This window comes from Colobus angolensis, unplaced genomic scaffold (genome assembly GCF_000951035.1).
Source record: "Colobus angolensis palliatus isolate OR3802 unplaced genomic scaffold, Cang.pa_1.0 Scaffold87, whole genome shotgun sequence".
Lineage (NCBI taxonomy): Eukaryota > Metazoa > Chordata > Mammalia > Primates > Cercopithecidae > Colobus > Colobus angolensis.
The window spans coordinates 533,236-553,157 of record NW_012122598.1 but is presented as its reverse complement, the minus strand read 5'-3'; the positions used below and the strand labels follow the sequence as shown (position 1 = coordinate 553,157).

Sequence of the window (19,922 nt, the reverse complement as noted above, 5' to 3'; positions counted from 1 at the left end):
GCATTTTATTTCTATTGGATGGTGCTGCTCTATAGCATCCCTGAAAGATGCATTCCATTTCCTGCTTAAACGCTTCCATAGTTGGGATGCTCACTGCCTCACACAGAGACCTGTTTCATTATCGGAGATGTTAGATAGAGAAATAAAAAGATATAGAAAAAGAAAGGAAACAGGGTTGAAGACAGAGAGAGAGCTGGCATGAGAGTTACTAAATGTGGGGTATGGCTGGGTACAGGGTCTCTGGGCTGTGGAAGCACCTGCTGTCTTTCCTCTGTGACTCCCCTTCTGGGGTCTCAGGCAAATCTTGGACACGGAGGACGAGCTGCAGGAGCTGCGGTCAGATGCCGTGCCTTCGGAGGTGCGGGACTGGCTGGCCTCCACCTTCACCCAGCAGGCCCGGGCCAAAGGCCGCCGAGCAGAGGAGAAGCCCAAGTTCCGAAGCATTGTGCACGCTGTGCAGGCTGGGATCTTCGTGGAACGGTGAGGCTCGCCCACACTCAGCCTCCCTCTGCCTTTAGCTGTGTCCCTCTTTCCCAGCCACCCTGGTCTTCCATGACCACCAGCCATATGATCCCATGGCTCATCTCCATATCCCCAGCTGGCCAGACCTCCACTCCCAGACCTTCATATGTGGGCTTCTTCTCATTGTTCTCTCTTAGGATGTTCCGGAGAACATACACCTCTGTGGGCCCCACTTATTCTACTGCGGTCCTCAACTGTCTCAAGGTGATCTCTGGGTTTTTGGGAAAGAGGAGAAGGTTGGGGGATGGAATAGCCATTGGGACTTCTAGACCCTGTTTATGGCATGATTTTTGCCTGCCTTTTTTTTTTTTTTGAGATGGAGTCTCACTCTTGTCACCCAGGCTGGAGTGCAGTGGCGTGATCTTGGCTCACTGCAACCTCTGCCTCCCTGCAAGCTATTCTGCCTCAGCCTCCTGAGTAGCTGGGATGACAGGTGCCCACCACCACGCCCAGCTGATTTTTGTAGTTTTAGTAGAGATGGGGTTTCACCATGTTGGCCAGGCTGGTCTCTTGACCTCAAGTGATCTGCCCACCTTGGCCTCCCAAAGTGCTGGGATTACAGGCGTGAGCCACCGCGCCCGTCCTGCCTTCCCTTTTAACTGTTGTTCTCACATTCGTCAAAACAGCTTTTGCCCACTCTAGGAGCAAACTCCTGCCTTCCTGTCTCTCCCATACTGAGGGATATATGGGAAGAAAGAGGCACACTTCACCATCTCTTTGCTTTCCTATTTACCAAGACTTTGTACTCATGGGAAGTCCTTCTTGAAGTCTAACTTCAACCCTTGCTGCTGCTGGAAAGCAACATAATCTATGGTTTCTCCACAGAACCTGGATCTCTGGTGCTTTGATGTCTTTTCCTTGAACCGGGCAGCAGATGACCATGCCCTGAGGACCATTGTTTTTGAATTGCTGACTCGGCATAACCTCATCAGCCGCTTCAAGGTTGGGCAGCATCCTACCTCTACCTGCAGGCAGGATTCTCCACTCCTCTCATGCCTGTTCTAAAAGCCTCCCAACAAACAGATTCCATAGATCCCCTCACTGAGTCTCAGCAGCAGGGAAGTCTCCCCACGCCCACGCCCAGTCTACCTTTTCTGTCACTTGCTGCAGTCTTAGTTCCAGACTTCATGAATTGCTTTCTAGGGGAGATTCTAGGTCTGCAACCATCTAGCCTGGGATTCTGCTCCCCCTCGCTTTGCTTTTTTCCCCCAGCTTGTCCTCTCTAGGCTGACTGGCAGTGTGAACACTGGAGGCCTGGAGTTGAGATGCTGTCAGCCAGTGCCCTTTGGGACTGGAATCCATGTGTTTCCTGGATAAAACTGACCACTCCCTCCCCTGTCCCCCAGTTCTGGTCTCTGTGCAAGGAATTTTATGGAGAAGGTCAGCTCTTGACAGGCTGGGGTGGGGTTGTATGACAGGGGGACGATGTATGAACTTCATTTGCTCTTCAGCTTGTCTGGATGGGAAGAATTATGTGAGATTAAAGTCCTTCCTAGATCCTGTACCAGGAGGGAGCGTCTTTTGGGAGGGAAAAAGTGCCAGGAAAAAAAAGAAAACACTTTCACATGGAAAAACCACATTTGGAAGTAGAGGGTGAGGGAGGTTGAAGAGCCATAATGGGGATATTGGGTCAGCACTTTGGGGAGCAGCAGATGTTTACGGTGAAGGGAAACATGGATGATCTGAAGGGCCATAGAGGGGGCGGTCAAAGGAGTCCAGGTGGAGAGTCCCCTCCCAGGCCATCTTTGGGAGGTCATTCCATCCGTCCTCTGCCTCCACTTCACTTGAACAAATTATTTGTGCGTGTGAGCCCTTCCTCCACCCTTGACTCCTCCTTTTACAACTCCCCAGTTTCCAAAACTTTCCCGAGATGCTCAGTTGAAATTTCTTAAGTGCCTTCTGGAAGCCTGTTCTGCAATTTTACTCCCTTCTTTCCACTTCTGCCCTCTCCAGGACAGAGAATAGCAGGGCTGTCTTTTTCCTAAGACTTTTCCCAGCTCATGTTTCTCCAAACTGGCTCTCAGACTTCAGTCACTAGTTTCTCCTAAAGTCTGCCTCCTTACCTGGAAGTACTGGGTTTGGGGAACCTCAAGAGTAGCTGTTTTGGGTTGGGTTTGCCCAGTCCCAGTCTGCTTTGCTCCAAGGCAGTTAGAGGAAGGAGGCGGTGCTTATTGTTTTAGTTTTCTTTGATGGTAGGGCCAGTAGCAGCTGCCCTTCTCAAACTCCACATTCTCTTCCTGGGCACCTAGCCCCTCCCCTACTCCTCCCTTTTTCTTCCCTTCCCTCCAGGGATGCCATGGCAACGCAAAAGCAAGGGCAGTCGTCATGGAAACAGTCCTTTAAAATTTCCTGAATTTGGGGCACAGCCCTCCAGGGGTGCGGGTGGGGGATGTTAGGGTCTGGCTGACTAGTGGTGCTTCTTCTGTGTCTCTGTCACTGTATTGCTCATCTCTACAGAAACCTCCCAAGTCCTGAACCTTCGTCCCTTCCTAGCCTCCAGAGATTCAGGGACAGATTACCAGTCCTGTCCTCTGGGAGCCTTGAGCCTTCTGAAGGAGGCAGACATACCCTAAGGGTGTATACAGAGACAGGGACCGAATTCAGAGTAGCCGGACAGAGCTCTGGCTCATGGTGCTTTTGTGTGTGTTCTGTGGGACTGAGGGTGGGGGTACTGGTGCATGTAGAGTGTAGGTGGTCAGGGAGGGTTTCTCAAAGGAGAGGGTTACCCACATCTGGCTGGAAGAGTCCTCTCTAGGTCATCTTCTTCATTTCCTTGCTTCCAAGCCCTTCTTCATGGTTTTGGATTTGGGGATGGAGTGGGGTGGTTGGAAGGTAGGAGGGAAGTTTTCCTTTTCTTTGAAATCTCCAGGGAAATAATAATAATTGTAGCTATTCTTTAGAGAGCATTTACTAAATGCCTTGTACTTATCTCATTAATTTCCAGGTTGGTGGTATTATCTTCATTCTGCAATTAAGTATCTGAGGCACAGAGAGGCATGTGACTTTCCCAAGTTGCACAGCCAGCAGGTGGTAGAGGCAGGATATGAGCCAGGTTTACCTGACTAGGTCCTGTGCTCTCTCCCTGTGCCACACTGCCTTCTACAGAAAGCTGAGGTTGTTGACCTTGGTCTGTAGTCACCACCATTCCTGCGGATCCTTGATACACCTCCATTTCCCACCCCCGCCCCCGCAGATTCCCACTGTGTTTTTGATGAGTTTCCTGGAGGCCTTGGAGACAGGCTATGGAAAGTACAAGAATCCTTACCACAACCAGATCCATGCAGCCGATGTTACCCAGACAGTCCATTGCTTCTTGCTGCGCACAGGGATGGTGGTAGGTGCCCTGGAGATGATTCTTCTGTGATTCAGGGCTTATGGCTACAGAACTGGGAGGTCTAGAGTGTACTCCCATTTCCATTTCTCCTCTTTGGTTCTTCTTGGGCACTCCAAAGCCTTTACAGAGTCGAACAGGATTAAACTCATTCTAGAGAATTCCCAGGTAGACTAAAACTTCTTGGACAGTGCTAGGGACATGTGCTGGGATGCAATGGGAATGTTGCAGGTTCGGATGGAGGAAGCTCCTTGGCCATTCCAGGAGCTGAGAAACCTGGCTGCAGTAACCAAGAGCTGGCCTGGAAGCATGGAAGGGATGGGATGAGTGGTCTAGCCTGTGTGTGGAGGTTCTTGGGCAGTGACCAGCAGGCATCAGCCCTCTCTTATTCTTTCTCTTTCCTCCTGTAGCACTGCCTGTCGGAGATTGAGGTCCTGGCCATCGTCTTTGCTGCAGCTATCCATGATTATGAGCACACGGGCACTACCAACAGCTTCCACATCCAGACCAAGTGAGGGGTGGGGATGTGGCAGGGGCAGGAGAGGCCAAGCGGAGGTGGGGGAGGTTGCCAGAGTCCCTTTTTACAGGGGGTGGTCATGATGACCTGTGGCTTTGTAGGTCAGAATGTGCCATCCTGTACAATGATCGTTCAGTGCTGGAGAATCACCACATCAGCTCTGTCTTCCGACTGATGCAGGATGATGAGCTGAACATTTTCATCAACCTCACCAAGGATGAGTTTGTGTGAGCAGAAGCCAGTACTTGGCATCCCTAAGAGCCTCCCTTACCACAAACCCCATTTTCCACTTCCTGGACCTGCTTCCCAGCAGCACCGAGGGGGCTGATCGCTTCTCTTTTTATGTCCACTCAGAGAACTCCGAGCCCTGGTCATTGAGATGGTGTTGGCCACAGACATGTCCTGCCATTTCCAGCAAGTGAAGACCATGAAGACAGCCTTGCAACAGCTGGAGAGGTGGCATCTGGTGGGGTGTGGCTGGGGCCAGGCCAGAGGGAGGGGTGTGTGGACTGGGGGGTATACACAAGGGTAGTTGGTGTGCCAGGTCTTTACCTGGATGTAGAGACTCCACTGGCTCCAGGTATCTGACTGCATCTCTGTGTAAGTGTGGTGTGTGTGGGTGTGTGTATGTGTGTGTGTGTGTGTGTGTGGCCTTACAGCACATACACCTGAGGCAGCTGATCCACTGGACAGTGCTTTGGGCTGGGAACCTAAGATGGGGGTTCTCATTGCAGCTCCAGGACAGGCTTACTCTGGAATGTTGGAAAATTCATTCGACCCTTCTGGACCCCAGTTTTATTAGCTCTGAAATGGTGGAAATGACATGCTTCCCCCAACAACAACTTGCCCCTAGTTCCTAGTCTCATAGGGCTATTGGGAGAGTCATATGAGGTTTAAACAAATGCACAGAACAAATGCCATAATTGCATCTAATGCTGCTTAAAAGTGGGTGGGAATGTATAAATGTGTATGTGAGTGGACTCTGTGTGTGTCCTGCAGGTGTGTGTTAATCTCTGTGTATGGTGTTTATGTGTGGGAGAGTATGCAGTGCCATAGTGGGTCATGGTTGAGGGTATAATAATAATTATTACTATTCTAAATAATATCTACTGAGCACTTATTATGTGCTAGACACTTTCCTGAATACTTATTTGTTGTTTGTCACTTAATTCTCAGAAGTACCTGATATGTCGTAGGGTTGTTATTTCCATTTTAGAGTTGAAGAAAATGAAATATGGAAATTTTAAGTAACTTGCACAGTGTCACACAGCTAACATGTGGTAGGTATAGATGTGAACCCAGGCCCTTCGATTCTAAGAGCCTGGGCTCTCAGCCACTAACCTGTGCTGCTACCTAAACATATATAAGTGTGTGTGTGTCTGTGTGTGTGTGTGTGTATGTGTGTGTGTGTGTGTGTAGCTTTGGAGGGTGTTTGAAGTTATGTGAGGCCGGGCGTGGTGGCTCATGCCTGTAATTCCAGCACTTTGGGAGGCCGAGGCAGGTGGATCGCTTGAGGTCAGGAATTTGAGACCAGCCTGGCCAACATGGCAAAACCTTGTCTCTACCAAAAAAATACAAAAATTAGCTGGGTGTGGTGGCATGTGTGCCTGTAGTCCCAGCTACTCAGGAGGCTGAGGTAGGAGAATCATTTGAAGCCAGGTGACGGAGGTTGCAGTGAGCTGAAATTGTGTCACTGCACTCCAGCTTGAGCAACAGAGTGAGACCCTGTCTCAAAAAAAAAAAAAAAAAACCAAAAAAGAAGTTATGTGATAGGGTGTGCATGGGAAATTAGGGAATGGTCCAGGTTTCCTTTTCCTAAAAGATCAGTCTCCCTTCCCTTGCCACCTGCCCCAACCAGGATTGACAAGCCCAAGGCCCTATCGCTACTGCTCCATGCTGCTGACATCAGCCACCCCACCAAGCAGTGGTCGGTCCACAGCCGCTGGACCAAGGCCCTCATGGAGGAATTCTTCCGCCAGGTAGTGTGGCATCTTTGCTTCCCCTGTGCCTATGGGGGCCTTCTCTCCCCTTTTGCCCTCTAAGTTCCCCACTCATACTCCATATCCTCCTTTTGCTACCTGTAGTCTCTGACCTGATACCAAATCCTTGGGGTAAAATCCCATTATCCTAAAAGCCTAACAATAGTTGCATTTCATTTGCATATATTTCATTTGCATATTACTAATTTCCAGGTCAACGGTGCAAAAATTTCACACAACCCACCACCCCTGCCACCTGCCACCTGTACCCCAGATCTGGTAGGTCTGAGGTATCCTCTCCAGCTTTCCTACCCTGCTCTCTCCTCTAGGGTGACAAGGAGGCAGAGTTGGGCCTGCCCTTTTCTCCTCTCTGTGACCGCACTTCCACGCTGGTGGCACAGTCTCAGATAGGTGAGTGTCCTCTCCTGCAGGAAGGGGAGGACTGGGAAGGGGAACAGATACTGCCTGGGTCAGGACTGCTCCAAGTCCTCAATCCCCCAAACCATTCTTCCTGTAGAGGAAAGCCTACTGTACTAGAGCATGGGGTCCTGGGATAGGAGGCCAGGGGGCTGCAATGGCAGGGAGGAGCTCTCTGGGGCACCAAGACATCATCCCAAAGCCTGCCCCGCACTGGGAAGTTTTCAGCCTCAGGTTACCTCTCTAGCTTCTTTCATAAGGAGCCAGGGGTCCTGGCCATGCCAGCTGCATCCTCCGCCTAGCCCTCCAGATAAAAGTAAGACATCTCTATGGCATTGCTCCTCCACTGCAGGGTTCATCGACTTCATTGTGGAGCCCACATTCTCTGTGCTGACTGATGTGGCAGAGAAGAGTGTTCAGCCCCTGGCGGATGAGGACTCCAAGTCTAAAAACCAGCCCAGGTGAGGGTGGCTGGGGCAGCCCGATATCCTGCTTCCGGAAGGCAGTGGTAGGGAGGGAGCTGGACTCACAGAGAGGGCCGATTCACAGTTGCGGTGGGGTGGTGGGGAGGCAAGCTGCTTCGAGCCTGGGAGTCCCTCTGCCGTCAAGGGCAGAAGGATGGGATCAGAAGGGTGTGACCTGTGCCTGTGCTCCCCTTGACCATAGTTTTGTTTCTTCCATTAGCTGTCTTTACTGCCTTCTGGAGAATCTTGTTTTAATTTTCCTTCTACCAGGAGGGAAGATGTGGAGAGGGAGGGGTGAAATGAGGGGGAGAGGGACAGGGACTTGGGGAATATCTAGTAGAGGAAAAGAGGAAGACAAAGTTCCCTGAACCTTCTCTTGGTCTTCCACGAGTGGGCTAAGGTGGTTCTGGAGTGGGCTGGGTCTTACCTCTTGGGGCTGTTGGGGGGTTCTGCTTCTAGCTTTCAGTGGCGCCAGCCCTCTCTGGATGTGGAAGTGGGAGACCCCAACCCTGATGTGGTCAGCTTTCGTTCCACCTGGGTCAAGTACATTCAGGAGAACAAACAGAAATGGAAGGAACGGGCAGCAAGTGGTGGGCACCGTGGCAGAGGGTGGGGGTGAGAACTTGTGTGGGTGGATCATGGAGCACTAGGAGGTCCATTTTTCTTAAGCCCCTGGGGAAACCCTTCACCGGACTCCTTGAGTTGGGAATGGAGCTGATCAGACCAGTTAGATCACAGGAAAGACTGGCCGAGTGACCTGGGATGTTCTTTTTTTTTTTTTTTTGAGACGGAGTCTCGCTCTGTAGCCCAGGCTGGAGTGCAGTGGCGGGATCTCAGCTCACTGCAAGCTCCGCCTCCCGGGTTTACACCATTCTCCTGCCTCAGCCTCCCAAGTAGCTGGGACTACAGGCGCCCGCCACTTCACCCGGCTAGTTTTTTGTATTTTTTAGTAGAGACGGGGTTTCACCGTGTTAGCCAGGATGGTCTTGATCTCCTGACCTCGTGATCCACCCGTCTCGGCCTCCCAAAGTGCTGGGATTAGGGGCTTGAGCCACTGCGCCCGGCTAACCTGGGATGTTCTAAGAATGGGGGCTATAGAGATGATAGAGACAGCCAGATGTTCCACAGCCCAAGGGTCCCTGTGCACATCGTGGTCCCTGTAAATGGTGCCCCTGCAGATTTGGCTAATTTGGTGGAGCTGTCTGGGAAATCTCTTCCTGTGTGAGGCGGTGGTAGGGTGGTGTTGAGGGTTCTGAGTTTTAGCAAGGCTACAGAGGCTCTTCCCAAGTGGGGGTGGGTTGAATGTAGTTCAGCTTGAAGGCAGGTTGATGGATGGGAATCCCTTATGTTTCTCCACATACTCCTTGGGTTCTGGGGAAGAATACTTCTTGGCCTAAGCTCAGCCTCCTTTATGCTCCTCTACAGGCATCACCAACCAGATGTCCATTGACGAGTTGTCCCCCTGTGACGAAGAGGCACCCCCATCCCCTGCCGAAGATGAACACAACCAAAATGGGAATCTGGACTAGCCCTGGGGCTGGCCCAGGTGAGCCTGTTGTGGTGGAGGGCATAGGAGAGCTGGTGTCTATTGTGGCATCTTTGTTGGGTCGTCTCTGGGCTCCAACAGATGCGACATTCTCTCTCCCTCTTTTGAGCAGTAAAATGGAGGGAGTGAAGACATAGAATGGAGCCAAAGTGTGGGTGGAGCAGGGAAATCCTCCCACCCTCTTCTGTCCCCAGTCCCTGTGGGGAAGAAAGGAGGTAGTTTCTCAGAACAGCAGCAGAACAGTGTGGGCCCATGCCAGGTGACAGTTAACTTGCCCCGCACCTTAGGGAGAGTTAGGGAAAAAGGAGCCCAGCCAGGGCACACGGCTCAGTGAGGGCAGCTAAACATGACTTCGACTTCAGCCCCTATCCACCCCCTTGGCTAGGCACCCTTCTGAAGGGCATTTTTTGCACAACTCTACTCGGGACTGAGTGGGGATCAGGACTTGGAGAAGGAAGGTCAGGTTGGAGGTGAAGGCCAGGCTCAGGCACTGAAGTTCCTCCCTCTTTCCCCAGGTCTTCATTGAGTCCAAAGTGTTTGATGTCATCAGCACCATCCATCAGGACTGGCTCCCCCATCTGCTCCAAGGGAGCGTGGTTGTGGAAGAAACAACCCACCGGAAGGCCAAATGCCAGAGATTTGGGGTTGGGGAAAGGGCCCCTCCCCACCTGACACCCATTGGGGCACACTTTAATGTCACGGCAGCAAGAATGGGGAACTTCAGGCTCCCAATGGTCACTGTGGCCATCCCTCAGCCTCTGGATTCTCTTCATGGCCAGGTGGCTGCCAGGGAGCGGGGAGCTTCCTGGAGGCTTCCCAGGGCCTTGGGGGAGGGTCAGAGATGCCAGCCCCCTGGGACCTCCCCCATCCTTTTTGCCTCCAAGTTTCTAAGCAATACATTTTGGGGGTTCCCTCAGCCCCCCTACCCCAGATCTTAGCTGGCAGGTCTGGGTCCCCCTTTTCCTCCTCTGGGAAGGGCTGGAATATGATAGAAATCTGGGGGTTTTCAGAGCCCTATGTGTGGGAAGGGGAGTGGGTTCCTTCAGGGCATGGTACCTTTCTAGGACCTGGGAATGGGGTGGGTAGGACATCCTCTTCACCCCAGAATTGCACTGCTTCAGCCCCATCTCCAGCCTGATCCTCTGCAATCTTCCTTCTCTCCCTTTCTGATACAGTGACTGGGAAAAAAGGAGCCATTGTGACCAGTGGCTGCGGGAGGCCTTCCCTGGGACCTTCCTTGGGACTGGTCTGGGACCCTGGGGCTTGTCACCTGCCCTGGCTGAGTCCTGAGCCCTTTGCCTCCTTCCTCTCGCCTGGGGCTGGGAGGCTCCCATCCGACCAATGTCTGTAACGTGCTTTGAGATCTCCCCAGCAAAGCACCTTCAGGATGTATCGACACCAGCTGGGTTAGGGTCAAGGGTGCCTGGGGAGGGTGAGGTATAATCCAGTAATCCTGCGTTGCTAAAAGAGGGGGTCTGTCCCCTCCTTTCCACTTCTCAGAACTGGCTCAGCTGCAGGCACTAAGAAGCTCCTCCCCTGAGACAAGTGGGGTAGTGGGTGAAAGGCAGATGGAGGAGGGGCTCAGGGCTGCTGCCTTCCTGTCCTCTGGAGAGAACCCAGCCAGGCGCGGTGCCCCTTCCTCTCCTCAGGCTCCTCCTTGCCCCTGCCTTGCCCCGGGAAAGGCGAAAGTCCAGGTGACTGCCCTCCTTTCTTGTAAATACCAACCATGCATTTGTACAGTGGGCCCTGTTCATGCGAAATCCATATCCATGGTCTCCTAGACCTGCTACCCTGATACTTCCACCCTACCCCACCCCGAGTAGGGCAGAGATGCATGTGACTCACCCCTGCCCTTGGTCTCCCAGACCCCTGCTATAGCCAGAGAACAATAAAGAAGGGAGACCAGGCCTGACTGTGTGTGTTCACTGGGTGCAAGTTGACCAAGCATCTTCACATACATACACTCTTTCCAGCGGGATAAAATCTGGGTGAGGTGTTGTCCCTTTTATATATATATATATATATATATATATATATATACACACATTTAGGTATGTATCTGGGCAAGCTGAGGCCCAGGAGGAGGCCCCGAGGGCTCACAGTAGCTGCATGACAGAAGTGGGACCTGACGCTTCTCAGGCTCTGCTCTTGCCTCTGTACCACATGCTTCAGCAGGGAGGGGGAAAGAATCTTGCCTTTCCTCCTTTCCTCTCTCCCATTACCTAGGAAAATCAAAAACAGCAGCAGGAGAGAGGCCTGGCCGTGAGATCTGAGACAGTTTCTTCTCTTATGCTTGGTTTTTGTCTTATCTGTCCTCAGTGTCTAGGACAAGGAAACCCTTCCAGTCTCCAGCATGGGCCTCTTCCTTGATAGCCACTGTGTTCTCTATCCATTGTTGCTAACGGGTTGAAATAACGGACAGCGGTCCCACAGCTGGAAGAGGGAACACATCCTGAAGCTTGGGAATCCAAAAGGAAGGCAGCTGAGGCTTGGAGGGCAGGCAAGGAGGTATCCCTACACCACCACACCCTCTATCCCATGGGCCAAGGGCCATGGTGCAGTTCCCCCTTTCTTCCAGCAGATGGAGCCCACCGCACAGTCACAGCTGGACACGGCACAGGCCTTAGAGCGCGGAGTGTTCCAGCTGCAGGGCAGGCCTGTGAGGTGGTCAGATCGTTCCTCAATAAGAAAAGAGAACGTGGGGCTTCTCTTCGTTCTTGGCAGCCTGGAAGTTAGTCCTCCCACCTATCTGACCCTCATCTCTCTTCCCACAGCAAGTAAAGTCAGGGCTAGGGGAAGAACTCTTCCCTGCTCAAGGCTTCTGCCTAGCTCCTCTGTTTCTTCCTTCCCAGAGGCAGCTTGGCAGGAGGGTGGGGGCTGCAGAGAGGGCTGGGCAAGAAGGCAGGGAGAAAGGATTCTCCAAGTTGGGAAAGAAGGAAAGTGCCAAGGACCTAACACCAAATTTATCACTTTTTAAAAACAAGAGATTTTCCCCAAAAGTGAAGGAGTGAGAAACAAATCCGGTGTCCATGCATTCCCAAACTGCAGTCTTGATCCCAAGATATCTCCTCCTCCTCTCAGACCTGTTATGGGGGAAGGAGGACAGAAAGAAGGTGAGAGGCCAGATGGTCATTTTGTCCCTTCCCCTTCTGGCCATCCCATTTGTCAACATCTAATGTCTCAGAAAGCTTGTTCTGATGTCTGAGAGCAGTCTTTCCCGTGTCCAGTCTATGCAGGGGGCTGGGGATTGTAAAATCAAAGCTCAGGAAGTTACCTAATCAATGCATCCTCCAGGCAGGGAGAGCCACTGCCCACCTCAGCTGGGCAGGGGAGGATCTCCCTTCGGGTTCCAAATCCCCTTTATCAAAAAATCCACGACCTACTGCTCTCACCCATTCCAGGAGCCAGAAGTCCTACACAAAGTCTAATCTCAAACCTTCTTGCTGCAGCTATCCATTTCTTTGTCTGTCAGAGGAGATGCAAGTCCTTTTACCATAAAGAATAACTTTTCAGGGACTGAAGCTGGTTCTTTGTTTTCCTTTTCCTAGACTCCAAATATTAGCCCCTTGCCTTTGTCCACAATATTAGCCTCCTCTCCTACGGCCTGGCAGCCCAGCCCTGGGGTCTTACCGAGTTGGCTCCTTTGGAATCCAATGGTGGTATATGGGTTGAGGGTTCCTTTGTGCTGGGTTCCTTACTGCCTCTCTCCTGAGTTTTAGGGATGGATTCTGTAGGCTCTGGGGAGGGAAAATAGGGGTGGGAGGAAGAAGTGGCATTCGTAAAGGTGTTGGGGAGGGAACTGCTTCTCCTCACTGCATCCGTACCCCAGTGACCCCTGAGAGAGCCCCAAGACCAAGTTGGGTGCAATCAGGCAAGACCAACAGGGTTTTCCTTTTTCACAATTACTACTATAGGTTCACTTTTTCAAAATCTTCAATCAAATTGGAAAGAATAAACCCTTGAAACAGTTGAAAAAACAGTTGAAAAAACAAAACTCAATATGTGTCTAAACCCGATATGAACTCATAGGAAGCTATTTTTATTCTTTATTCTGCTTAGTGAGACCATTCACTGGGTTGCAGAAATATTATGTGTTGATTGTAGGGTTCTCTGCTGGGAATACTATGTGATACACAGCTTATGTACTGTATCTTCCCAAAATTGGAGGCGTTCTGAATTCTGGAATATGTCTAGGATAAGGGACATGGTGCCCTGCTACCAGCTTCCACTTATTGCATGCTCTGTATGTGTCAGGTGCTGTGGCAAGAGCCAGTCTCATTTAATAGTCACACGCAACCCACTGCAACAGGCACCCTCATTATCATTTTATACTCTGAGGTTAAGTTGTTCAAGGCCTCTCGGCTGGTAAAGTAGCAAGTGGCAGAGCCAGGATTCAGGCCTGTGACTGCTGTTTCCCTGAAGGTGGGTCCCCTCATGTAGCCACAGTGGGGCTCTGGGGTTCAAGCTGGGAGGGCTTGGTGTCACTCAGTAAGGAAAAGTGAAGATTCAAATGTGTGCCGAACATGCAAATAGATCCATATCCTTGAGACGGTTTTTGCCTACTACTAGGCAGCCTGAACATACTTTTTGCTGTCCCAGAGGTGCCCAGCCTTGACTCCACTTCTGTGTCTGGGATCCCAGGTGGGCGGGACTCCTGGGTTCCTGTGCTCTCAGCGGCCCCCTCAGGCTCCTCTCCTTGCTGCTGTTGCCCCAGGTGATGTTCAACCATCATCTGGAGCTCTGGGGACACACAGAAAGGGAGGGAACACTGGATATGACTGCCTAGCATCTCCCCTGTGGGCCCCCAGATTCAACAGCCCCACTAAAGGCTCAGCACACATTGCTAGGTGTTTGACTTTCCCATCCACTGAGATCTGAACAAGGAAGGGACACTAGCTGGCAATAAAGAGGGATGAAAACTAGACCATAAAAAGTACTCTTTTTCACAGATAAGGGAGGCGTAGGAGAAGAGCCTTTAAGAACAAGGGATACTCCTCACTTGCTGGGATACATGGTCTTCCCTGGGGGAAGGTGGAAAGGCTCAATTTAGATTCAAGAAAAATTTGAGTACCTTGTACATGTTGTGCACTGTGCCAGTGAGTTCACATATATTATTTTATCTGCCATAATGAGGTAGTATTCAAGGCTCAGTAAGTTAAGCAGTTTTTCCCAGATCACCCAGCTAGTCAGTGGCAAAACTGGGATTTCAGCCTCAGTTCATCTAGCAACAGTTCTACCATAATAAAGGCAGATTTAACGACCTCCCTTCCAAAGGGCATTGGGTCTACTCTCCAGCTTCAGGCGTAGAGGAGAAAAAGGGATGGGAGGGGTCTTGCGAACCTTTCATTGTGGGTGTGATCCTTGTCATCTTCTTCCGTTGCCGTGGAGACATTGCCAAAGTGGACTGTGAAGGGCACAGAGGATAGGTGCCAGCCCCCCTTGCCCTCCAGCCCCCCTTGCCCTCTAGTCCCCCATGTCTTCTAGCCCCCCTTGCCTTCCTCCTCTGCTTTGCCAGGCTTTTGGATTGGAGCTTGGGGTAGGTGTGAGCTTCAAAAAGTGGGGGAAGAAAACTCCTGCCTCCCCAACCACCTCGACAACGGTGAGCAAGGAGACTGTGAGTGTGTGTGTGTGAGTGTGTGTGTGGTGCATGTGTATACGTTCATTCATGCACATTTGGGGGGTACGGGTACAGGGAAGTGGGAGTCAAAAAGATCCTAGAGACGGGCAGCGGGTTTTAAGGAATAATCCCCTAATGAGTGGGGGGGGTTCGTTTGGGCTGGGCTTACTGGGATGGGCCCGCTCACCTTGAGATGTGGGTTGGGGATCCGGTCTTCATCTATCTCTGAAGGGAACAGGAAAAGGAGAGGGTGATAAGGACAGGAAACCAGGGATCCCCATAGAGCTGACTTTTCAGGGGAGGGGATTCTGCAGCCGCACTCCTCCTGATCTGTCCCTCACATCTGCCCCCAGGCTCTTGGCCCTCATGGCTGCCCCACACCTCCTCCCGCAGCTCCTCTCCCGTGCTTCCGCTGCCTCCATCCCCCTGCATCTAGTCCTGTCCTTGTGGATGGGCTCTGTGGTCCATCTGCGTCTGCATCTCTGCCTCAGACCTGGATATCCCCAAAGGCAGGATCTGTGGTCCTTTTGCTTTTTTTCTTCCTCTGAAGTATCATGTCTCTTTCTCTTTCCAATCATTCCTCCACCCCAGGGTTAGCCAGAACTAAGCCCTGCATAGGACGGAACAGTGATAGAGAACAGTAAATTTATTCTGTGCAGGGTCTGGAGGGTATAGGTGGAGGCAAGCTGGAGACCCTGGCATCCTGAACTCCAGCCTAGCTTCTTAGCCTGACCCCCTCTCTTCCACACCCCTGTCAAGCTCCCTACCATTCTGTGAGACCTTGTTTTCTCCCCATACCTTGATGGGGATGCAGGTGACCAGAATCTCAGCCGCTCCCTGAGCTGCTTCTAACCTTCCCCACCCCCTCTGGGGGCTGTGAAGAGCTGGTGGAGGCGGTCCCTCCCCCTCACAGCTGACACTGCCTCTGGGGGTGGGGGTAGCAGCATCTCAGTTGCTGGAGAAACCTGGAAGGCTGTTGCCGCAGCAACCAGCACTCAGTTGACCACCCCAATTCCTGGGGGGCTTAGGAGCCAGGTGGTCTCCCTCGCCTTCCTAGCACTGCTCCATCTTTCCAAAAGCAAAGGATATTCTGCAATCCAACCACCACCTTCCTGCCTTCAGGACTGAGGACATCCCCGCCTTCTCAGAGCTGTTCTTCTTCCATCTAGCACCCATCTTCTCGTTGGGACCTGTTGCCATAGTGGCCCCCACCCCCTTCAGCAACATATCCCTTGGCTTACCTGGGGATGACTGGTCACTGGTCAGCACGAGGGTGGCAGGGGTGGGGCGGCGCCTCCGAATCTGAGGGAAGGTGGGAAATGGGGAAGAGGTCAAGTACACGTGGAAGCATCAAAGCCCCACCCAAAACCACTCAGTAACATAATCCAGCCTAGCCTACTTAACACACCTCAAAAAATGCCATGTTAATGCAGCTGGAGGCCATTACCCTAAGCAAACTTACGCAGAAACAGAAAACCAAATACTGCACGTTCTCACTTATAAGTGGGAGCTAAACATTGAGTACTCATGGACATAAAGACAGGAACAATAGACACTGGGGAATACAAGACTGGGAGGGAGGAGGGCAAGGGCTGAAACACTACCTATTGGGTACTATGTTCACTCTCTGGGTCAATCATACCCCAGACCTCAGCACCATGTAACAAAACTGCACATGTACCCCCCTGGATCTAAAAGAAAAGTTGAAAAAAAAAACCACCATGTTATACTGAACTGACTGACCCAGGGTGAACATCCCTGGGCTCCTCCTCCTCCCCTGGGGAGAGCTAATCCTAAGGACCCAGAAGACCACTTCCCTTCCCTGCACACCCCCATTCCCCTGTTCTGTGTCTCCACCTCCCCCTGGTCCTGGCCCCAGCTCTCCATCTAAGCTATATCTGCTCTAATGAATTGATCTCTGGCCTGCTGTCCTTCCGTCCATCCTGGATCAATGGTCAGAAATAACTTAAGAGGGCACAGTGCTTTCTCTCAGTCTTCTAACCCACTCCCCAAGCAGACGTTAACATTTTGTGTGACAGCGCCCAGAGAGAGCATCCTTTTCAAGCAACCCCCAGCCTGGGAGGACAACACAGAGGAGGATCTGAATGTGCATCTCCTCTGGCCTGCACCCCTCACTGCCTAATGTCCTCTCTATCCTTGGATACACTGCCTTTCTGATTTGTCAAGAAATGGGGTTGGGGGAATCCTTGTCAGGGTAAGTATAATATCAATACAAGGAGGAGCCCTAGGCAGGACCCTGGTCAGGGCCCAAAGTTTAGCTGAAAAATCTTATCCTAGGCTCCAGGTCCCAGTCTAAGAAATTAACATATAAAGCTGACTGACTGCCTTGCCTCTGAGTCCCCTTGCCCCCACTGTTGTTGTTCTGTCATGCTGCCAATAAAGTTGATTGTTGTTGAAGTCAGTCCAAGGACTCCTGGGAGGTGTAGTTTTTCCCCTTTCTCTGGAGGCTTTAGAGGCTTGGAAGCAAGTGGAAGGATGGGGGTTAGAGGATGACCCTCTAGGTTAGCAGTGGGGAGGGAAGGCTAATGGGGCTGGGAAAAGGGCTAAAATTATCCTGGGCTGAGAGGAGTAGGGTGAGGACACTGAATGATCAAACTCTTATCTTTGCATGACCATTATTTAGAATCATCACCACTGGCCGTGGAGGATGACGGAGGTGAACACTGCCCCTCTCTATGCCCAGAAAAGTGGGGGGTACTGGCTATGGCAAGATGGGCTGTTTAAGCCTGAGGAGGGACTCTTTCCAAAGAAGAAACAGGATGCATAGAATGGGGGTCTGTGGGGGTAGGGCATCATTTTCCCAGGAGAATTCAGTGGCATCTGTTTTTGGTGACATTTCAAGGTCCCTGCAGTCCAGTCCTTTGTGTATGTGTGTAAGTGTGCACATGGATGAGTCGCACAGACATTAACTGTCAGTCGTCTCTGGACATTCCTGATACACATGGGCTGGGGACCATCTGTTTCATGTATATGGGGTGGGGGCCATCCTTCGACTAGAAGACTCTTCTACGTCTTTCCACTCCGGAGGCGCAGGGTGTGGCGGTGGTAGAAAAGGGGAAGAGACAGGGAGAGGGTGGAGTGGCGATCAGTGGATTGATATAACATCAGAGTGGGGAGCCCAAGAAGGAGACTGCAAGTATGACAGAGGGCAGCAGGGCTGTCCGGTCTCGGACACATCACTTCCTTAACCTATTCCTTTCCTTTGGACAAGGTTTCTAAGCACTCAGAGTCCTTGGGAATTGTGATATCCTTACAGCAGAAAGGAGGAAAGTCAGGCTTCCTGCCGCACCTCCCAGGCACCCGAACTAGTGGGAAATAAGTAGAGGGTCTCTTTTCTTTTTCTCATACCTATCCCAAATCCTAGCTTTCAGGAGCATGTGATACCTTCGCCTCGGATTTCTTTCCAAAGCAGTCATGCCAAGGATCTGGAAGCTGTGGGCACCCCTCCACCCCCTGCCACTCTGTGCTCTATAACTCAGAGCTTCCAACTCCTTTTGCCCTCCCGTGGTGTTGGTCTGGGTTAGCAGCACCTGCCAAGCCTGGAGCTGTTTGCTTAACACAGCAGGAGGGGCTGAGGTCAGGCCGCAGGAAGAATTTCAGGCCTAAGAGACACAGATTCTGAAGATTAGCGAAAGTAGGCCCAAGTCCTGGCTCTCTTTTCCCCTCTGACTCCTCAGGATTGTCTTGTGCCCCTCCCTTGTCTCCTAGATCCCTGAACCAGCTGGCCTTCCCCGTCCTCCTCCCTACCCACCCACTACACCTGCCTCCTCCAACACCAGATACAGGTGTCAGGCCCTGTCTGTGCCAGTGGGAGGCAGTTCTCCTTGGAACCACATCCCCAACCTCCACAGTCCAGACTCTTGAGCCCTTTTTCCTGGGTCTGAGGTTATCCTGGCTGATGCCCTGCCTCCAGGCATAGCAGCCTTTCCCCTGACTCCCAGTGAACACACCCCATGCTGATGGCTCTCTGTCCTCATCCTCTGCAGATTTGTGAGGCTTCAAGATCCTTTGCGTACTCCCACCTTAGAGCTCTGAGGCGATGGCTCACCCCAGGCCAGAGAGAGGACGGAGACGCAGGTACCAAACCCTGTCTCCACATTGGGAAGCCAAAGTGGTAGGGAGAGTGTGTGTATCCCGGCCCCCTTCCCTTCACATCAGAGCTTATTCTACCAAACAGCTGGAGCAACAAAAATGACAAAAAACACTCTCTCCACCTCATCCCAAAAGGTCACAAAGTTTTTTTCGGGTGTGTGTGTGTGTGAGAGGGGTGGGGGGCGCTGGCTAGCCAGAGCCTGGCAGCTTGCTGGGAGAAACAGAGAACTGACCTTGTGGGAAATTGATATTCTTTAGGAATGGGAATGTCTAGGCAAATGGACAGAGATTACAAAGAGATGGAGCAATAGGCAAATAAGCAAATATTTGGCAAATGAGCAGTAGTAAGGACCACGGGTGGCCACCCTCTCCACACATACGCTCACTCTCACCGAGGCATACACTTGCTCACACACTCTCATACACTGCCCCCTCTGCCAGGCTGCTCTGAGCTAAAAATAGACCAGGCTAGGAGGCTGGGCCAGGGCCCTGGACTCCCACCCCTTGAGCCAAGGCTGTCACAGTGCTTCTCCCTTGCATACTGTTCAGCTTGGACCCCAGTCCCTGGAAAGACTCCGCCTCTGGCCTCCCAGTGCCACTGGCTCTGTCCCACCCGGACTCCCCACTCCAAAGGGCAGGAGTTGGGAATAAGGACCATGAGTGGAGACCTGAAGAACGGAGCCTCAGCCTACAACTCGACCAACCCTCTCCCCTCTCCCTGGAGCCCCAGCCCTCTCAGTGGTCCTCAGTCCCTTCCTGTTATCACTTTCGGAGCCCAGCAAGGTGGCCCCCAGTTAGGAGGAGACAGGGAAGCTGTTTCTTCTCTTCCAACTCCCACCCTTCCAGGCTCCCTCTCCATTACCGACCCCTCCCCAGACCCCTCCCGCATTGCTGCTGATTCCCTTCAGCGCCACCACCAAGCTCAGAAACTCTAGTGGGGGTTGACTGGGTGGGGGATGCAGGGTTGTTTAAGGAGGGAGGGGTCGTGTCCTCAGGCAAGCCCCCTCCCCCAGGGCTGGGGAGGAAGAGAGCAACTCTCGCGGGGCCAGGCATCGAGTGGAGGCGCTCTTCCTTCGGTCAGTCTCAAAGAAGCACAGATTCGAGATGTGGCTCCGACAGTGGGGGAGGGGACAGAAGACCCCCCCCACCCCCCCGCAAACTGAGCGTTCGTCCTCAAAAGGGCGCACTGCTAAGGGAAGACTAGGCAGGGATCCTGGGTCCCACCAGTCCAGGGGTCCCTCGTCCTTGGCTGGGCAGTGCCCTGCCGCCCCGCCCTGCTCCGCACCTGCTCCGCCGCCTCGGGGTCAAGGTGCGGCTCCAGCAGCGGGACCGTGAACTGGATTTTTCGGGGGCTGTTGTCTTGCTCCATGGCTGGGGCGGCGGCCGCTGTGGGCCCGCGCTGCGGCGGGAGGGAAG

At 52.3% G+C, this 19,922-nt stretch overlaps 2 protein-coding genes across 5 annotated transcripts in view; one reads left to right on the top strand and one right to left on the bottom strand.

Annotated features, from left to right (window-relative positions):
• PDE1B (phosphodiesterase 1B, calmodulin-dependent) overlaps positions 1–10,683 on the top strand; it is a 34,140-nt gene extending 23,457 nt beyond the window's left edge. For 2 of the 4 annotated variants that reach the window (XM_011930431.1, XM_011930432.1), the window contains 13 exons: positions 298–480; positions 660–726; positions 1,348–1,464; positions 3,716–3,856; positions 4,264–4,364; positions 4,472–4,597; positions 4,725–4,826; positions 6,229–6,349; positions 6,679–6,760; positions 7,119–7,227; positions 7,690–7,820; positions 8,656–8,776; positions 9,292–10,683. In XM_011930431.1, the coding sequence (XP_011785821.1) occupies positions 298–480; positions 660–726; positions 1,348–1,464; positions 3,716–3,856; positions 4,264–4,364; positions 4,472–4,597; positions 4,725–4,826; positions 6,229–6,349; positions 6,679–6,760; positions 7,119–7,227; positions 7,690–7,820; positions 8,656–8,759 (1,384 nt within the window). In that variant the 3' untranslated portion in view covers positions 8,760–8,776; positions 9,292–10,683. Of the gene's footprint in view, positions 1–235; positions 481–659; positions 727–1,347; positions 1,465–3,715; positions 3,857–4,263; positions 4,365–4,471; positions 4,598–4,724; positions 4,827–6,228; positions 6,350–6,678; positions 6,761–7,118; positions 7,228–7,689; positions 7,821–8,655; positions 8,777–9,291 lie in introns of all 4 variants that reach the window. The other 2 variants (XM_011930433.1, XM_011930434.1) reach the window with 2 other exon arrangements.
• A 1-nt stretch (position 10,684) lies between these two features.
• On the bottom strand, positions 10,685–19,916 carry PPP1R1A (protein phosphatase 1, regulatory (inhibitor) subunit 1A). Its single transcript, XM_011930435.1, has 7 exons — positions 19,792–19,916; positions 15,635–15,695; positions 14,581–14,618; positions 14,117–14,180; positions 13,361–13,516; positions 12,407–12,513; positions 10,685–11,859 (listed from the first exon to the last, which is right to left on the bottom strand). The coding sequence occupies exons 1-7, from the start codon at positions 19,873–19,875 to the stop codon at positions 11,854–11,856; spliced, it is 516 nt and encodes a 171-aa protein (XP_011785825.1). The 5' UTR covers positions 19,876–19,916; the 3' UTR covers positions 10,685–11,853.
• Positions 19,917–19,922: the final 6 nt, after the last annotated feature.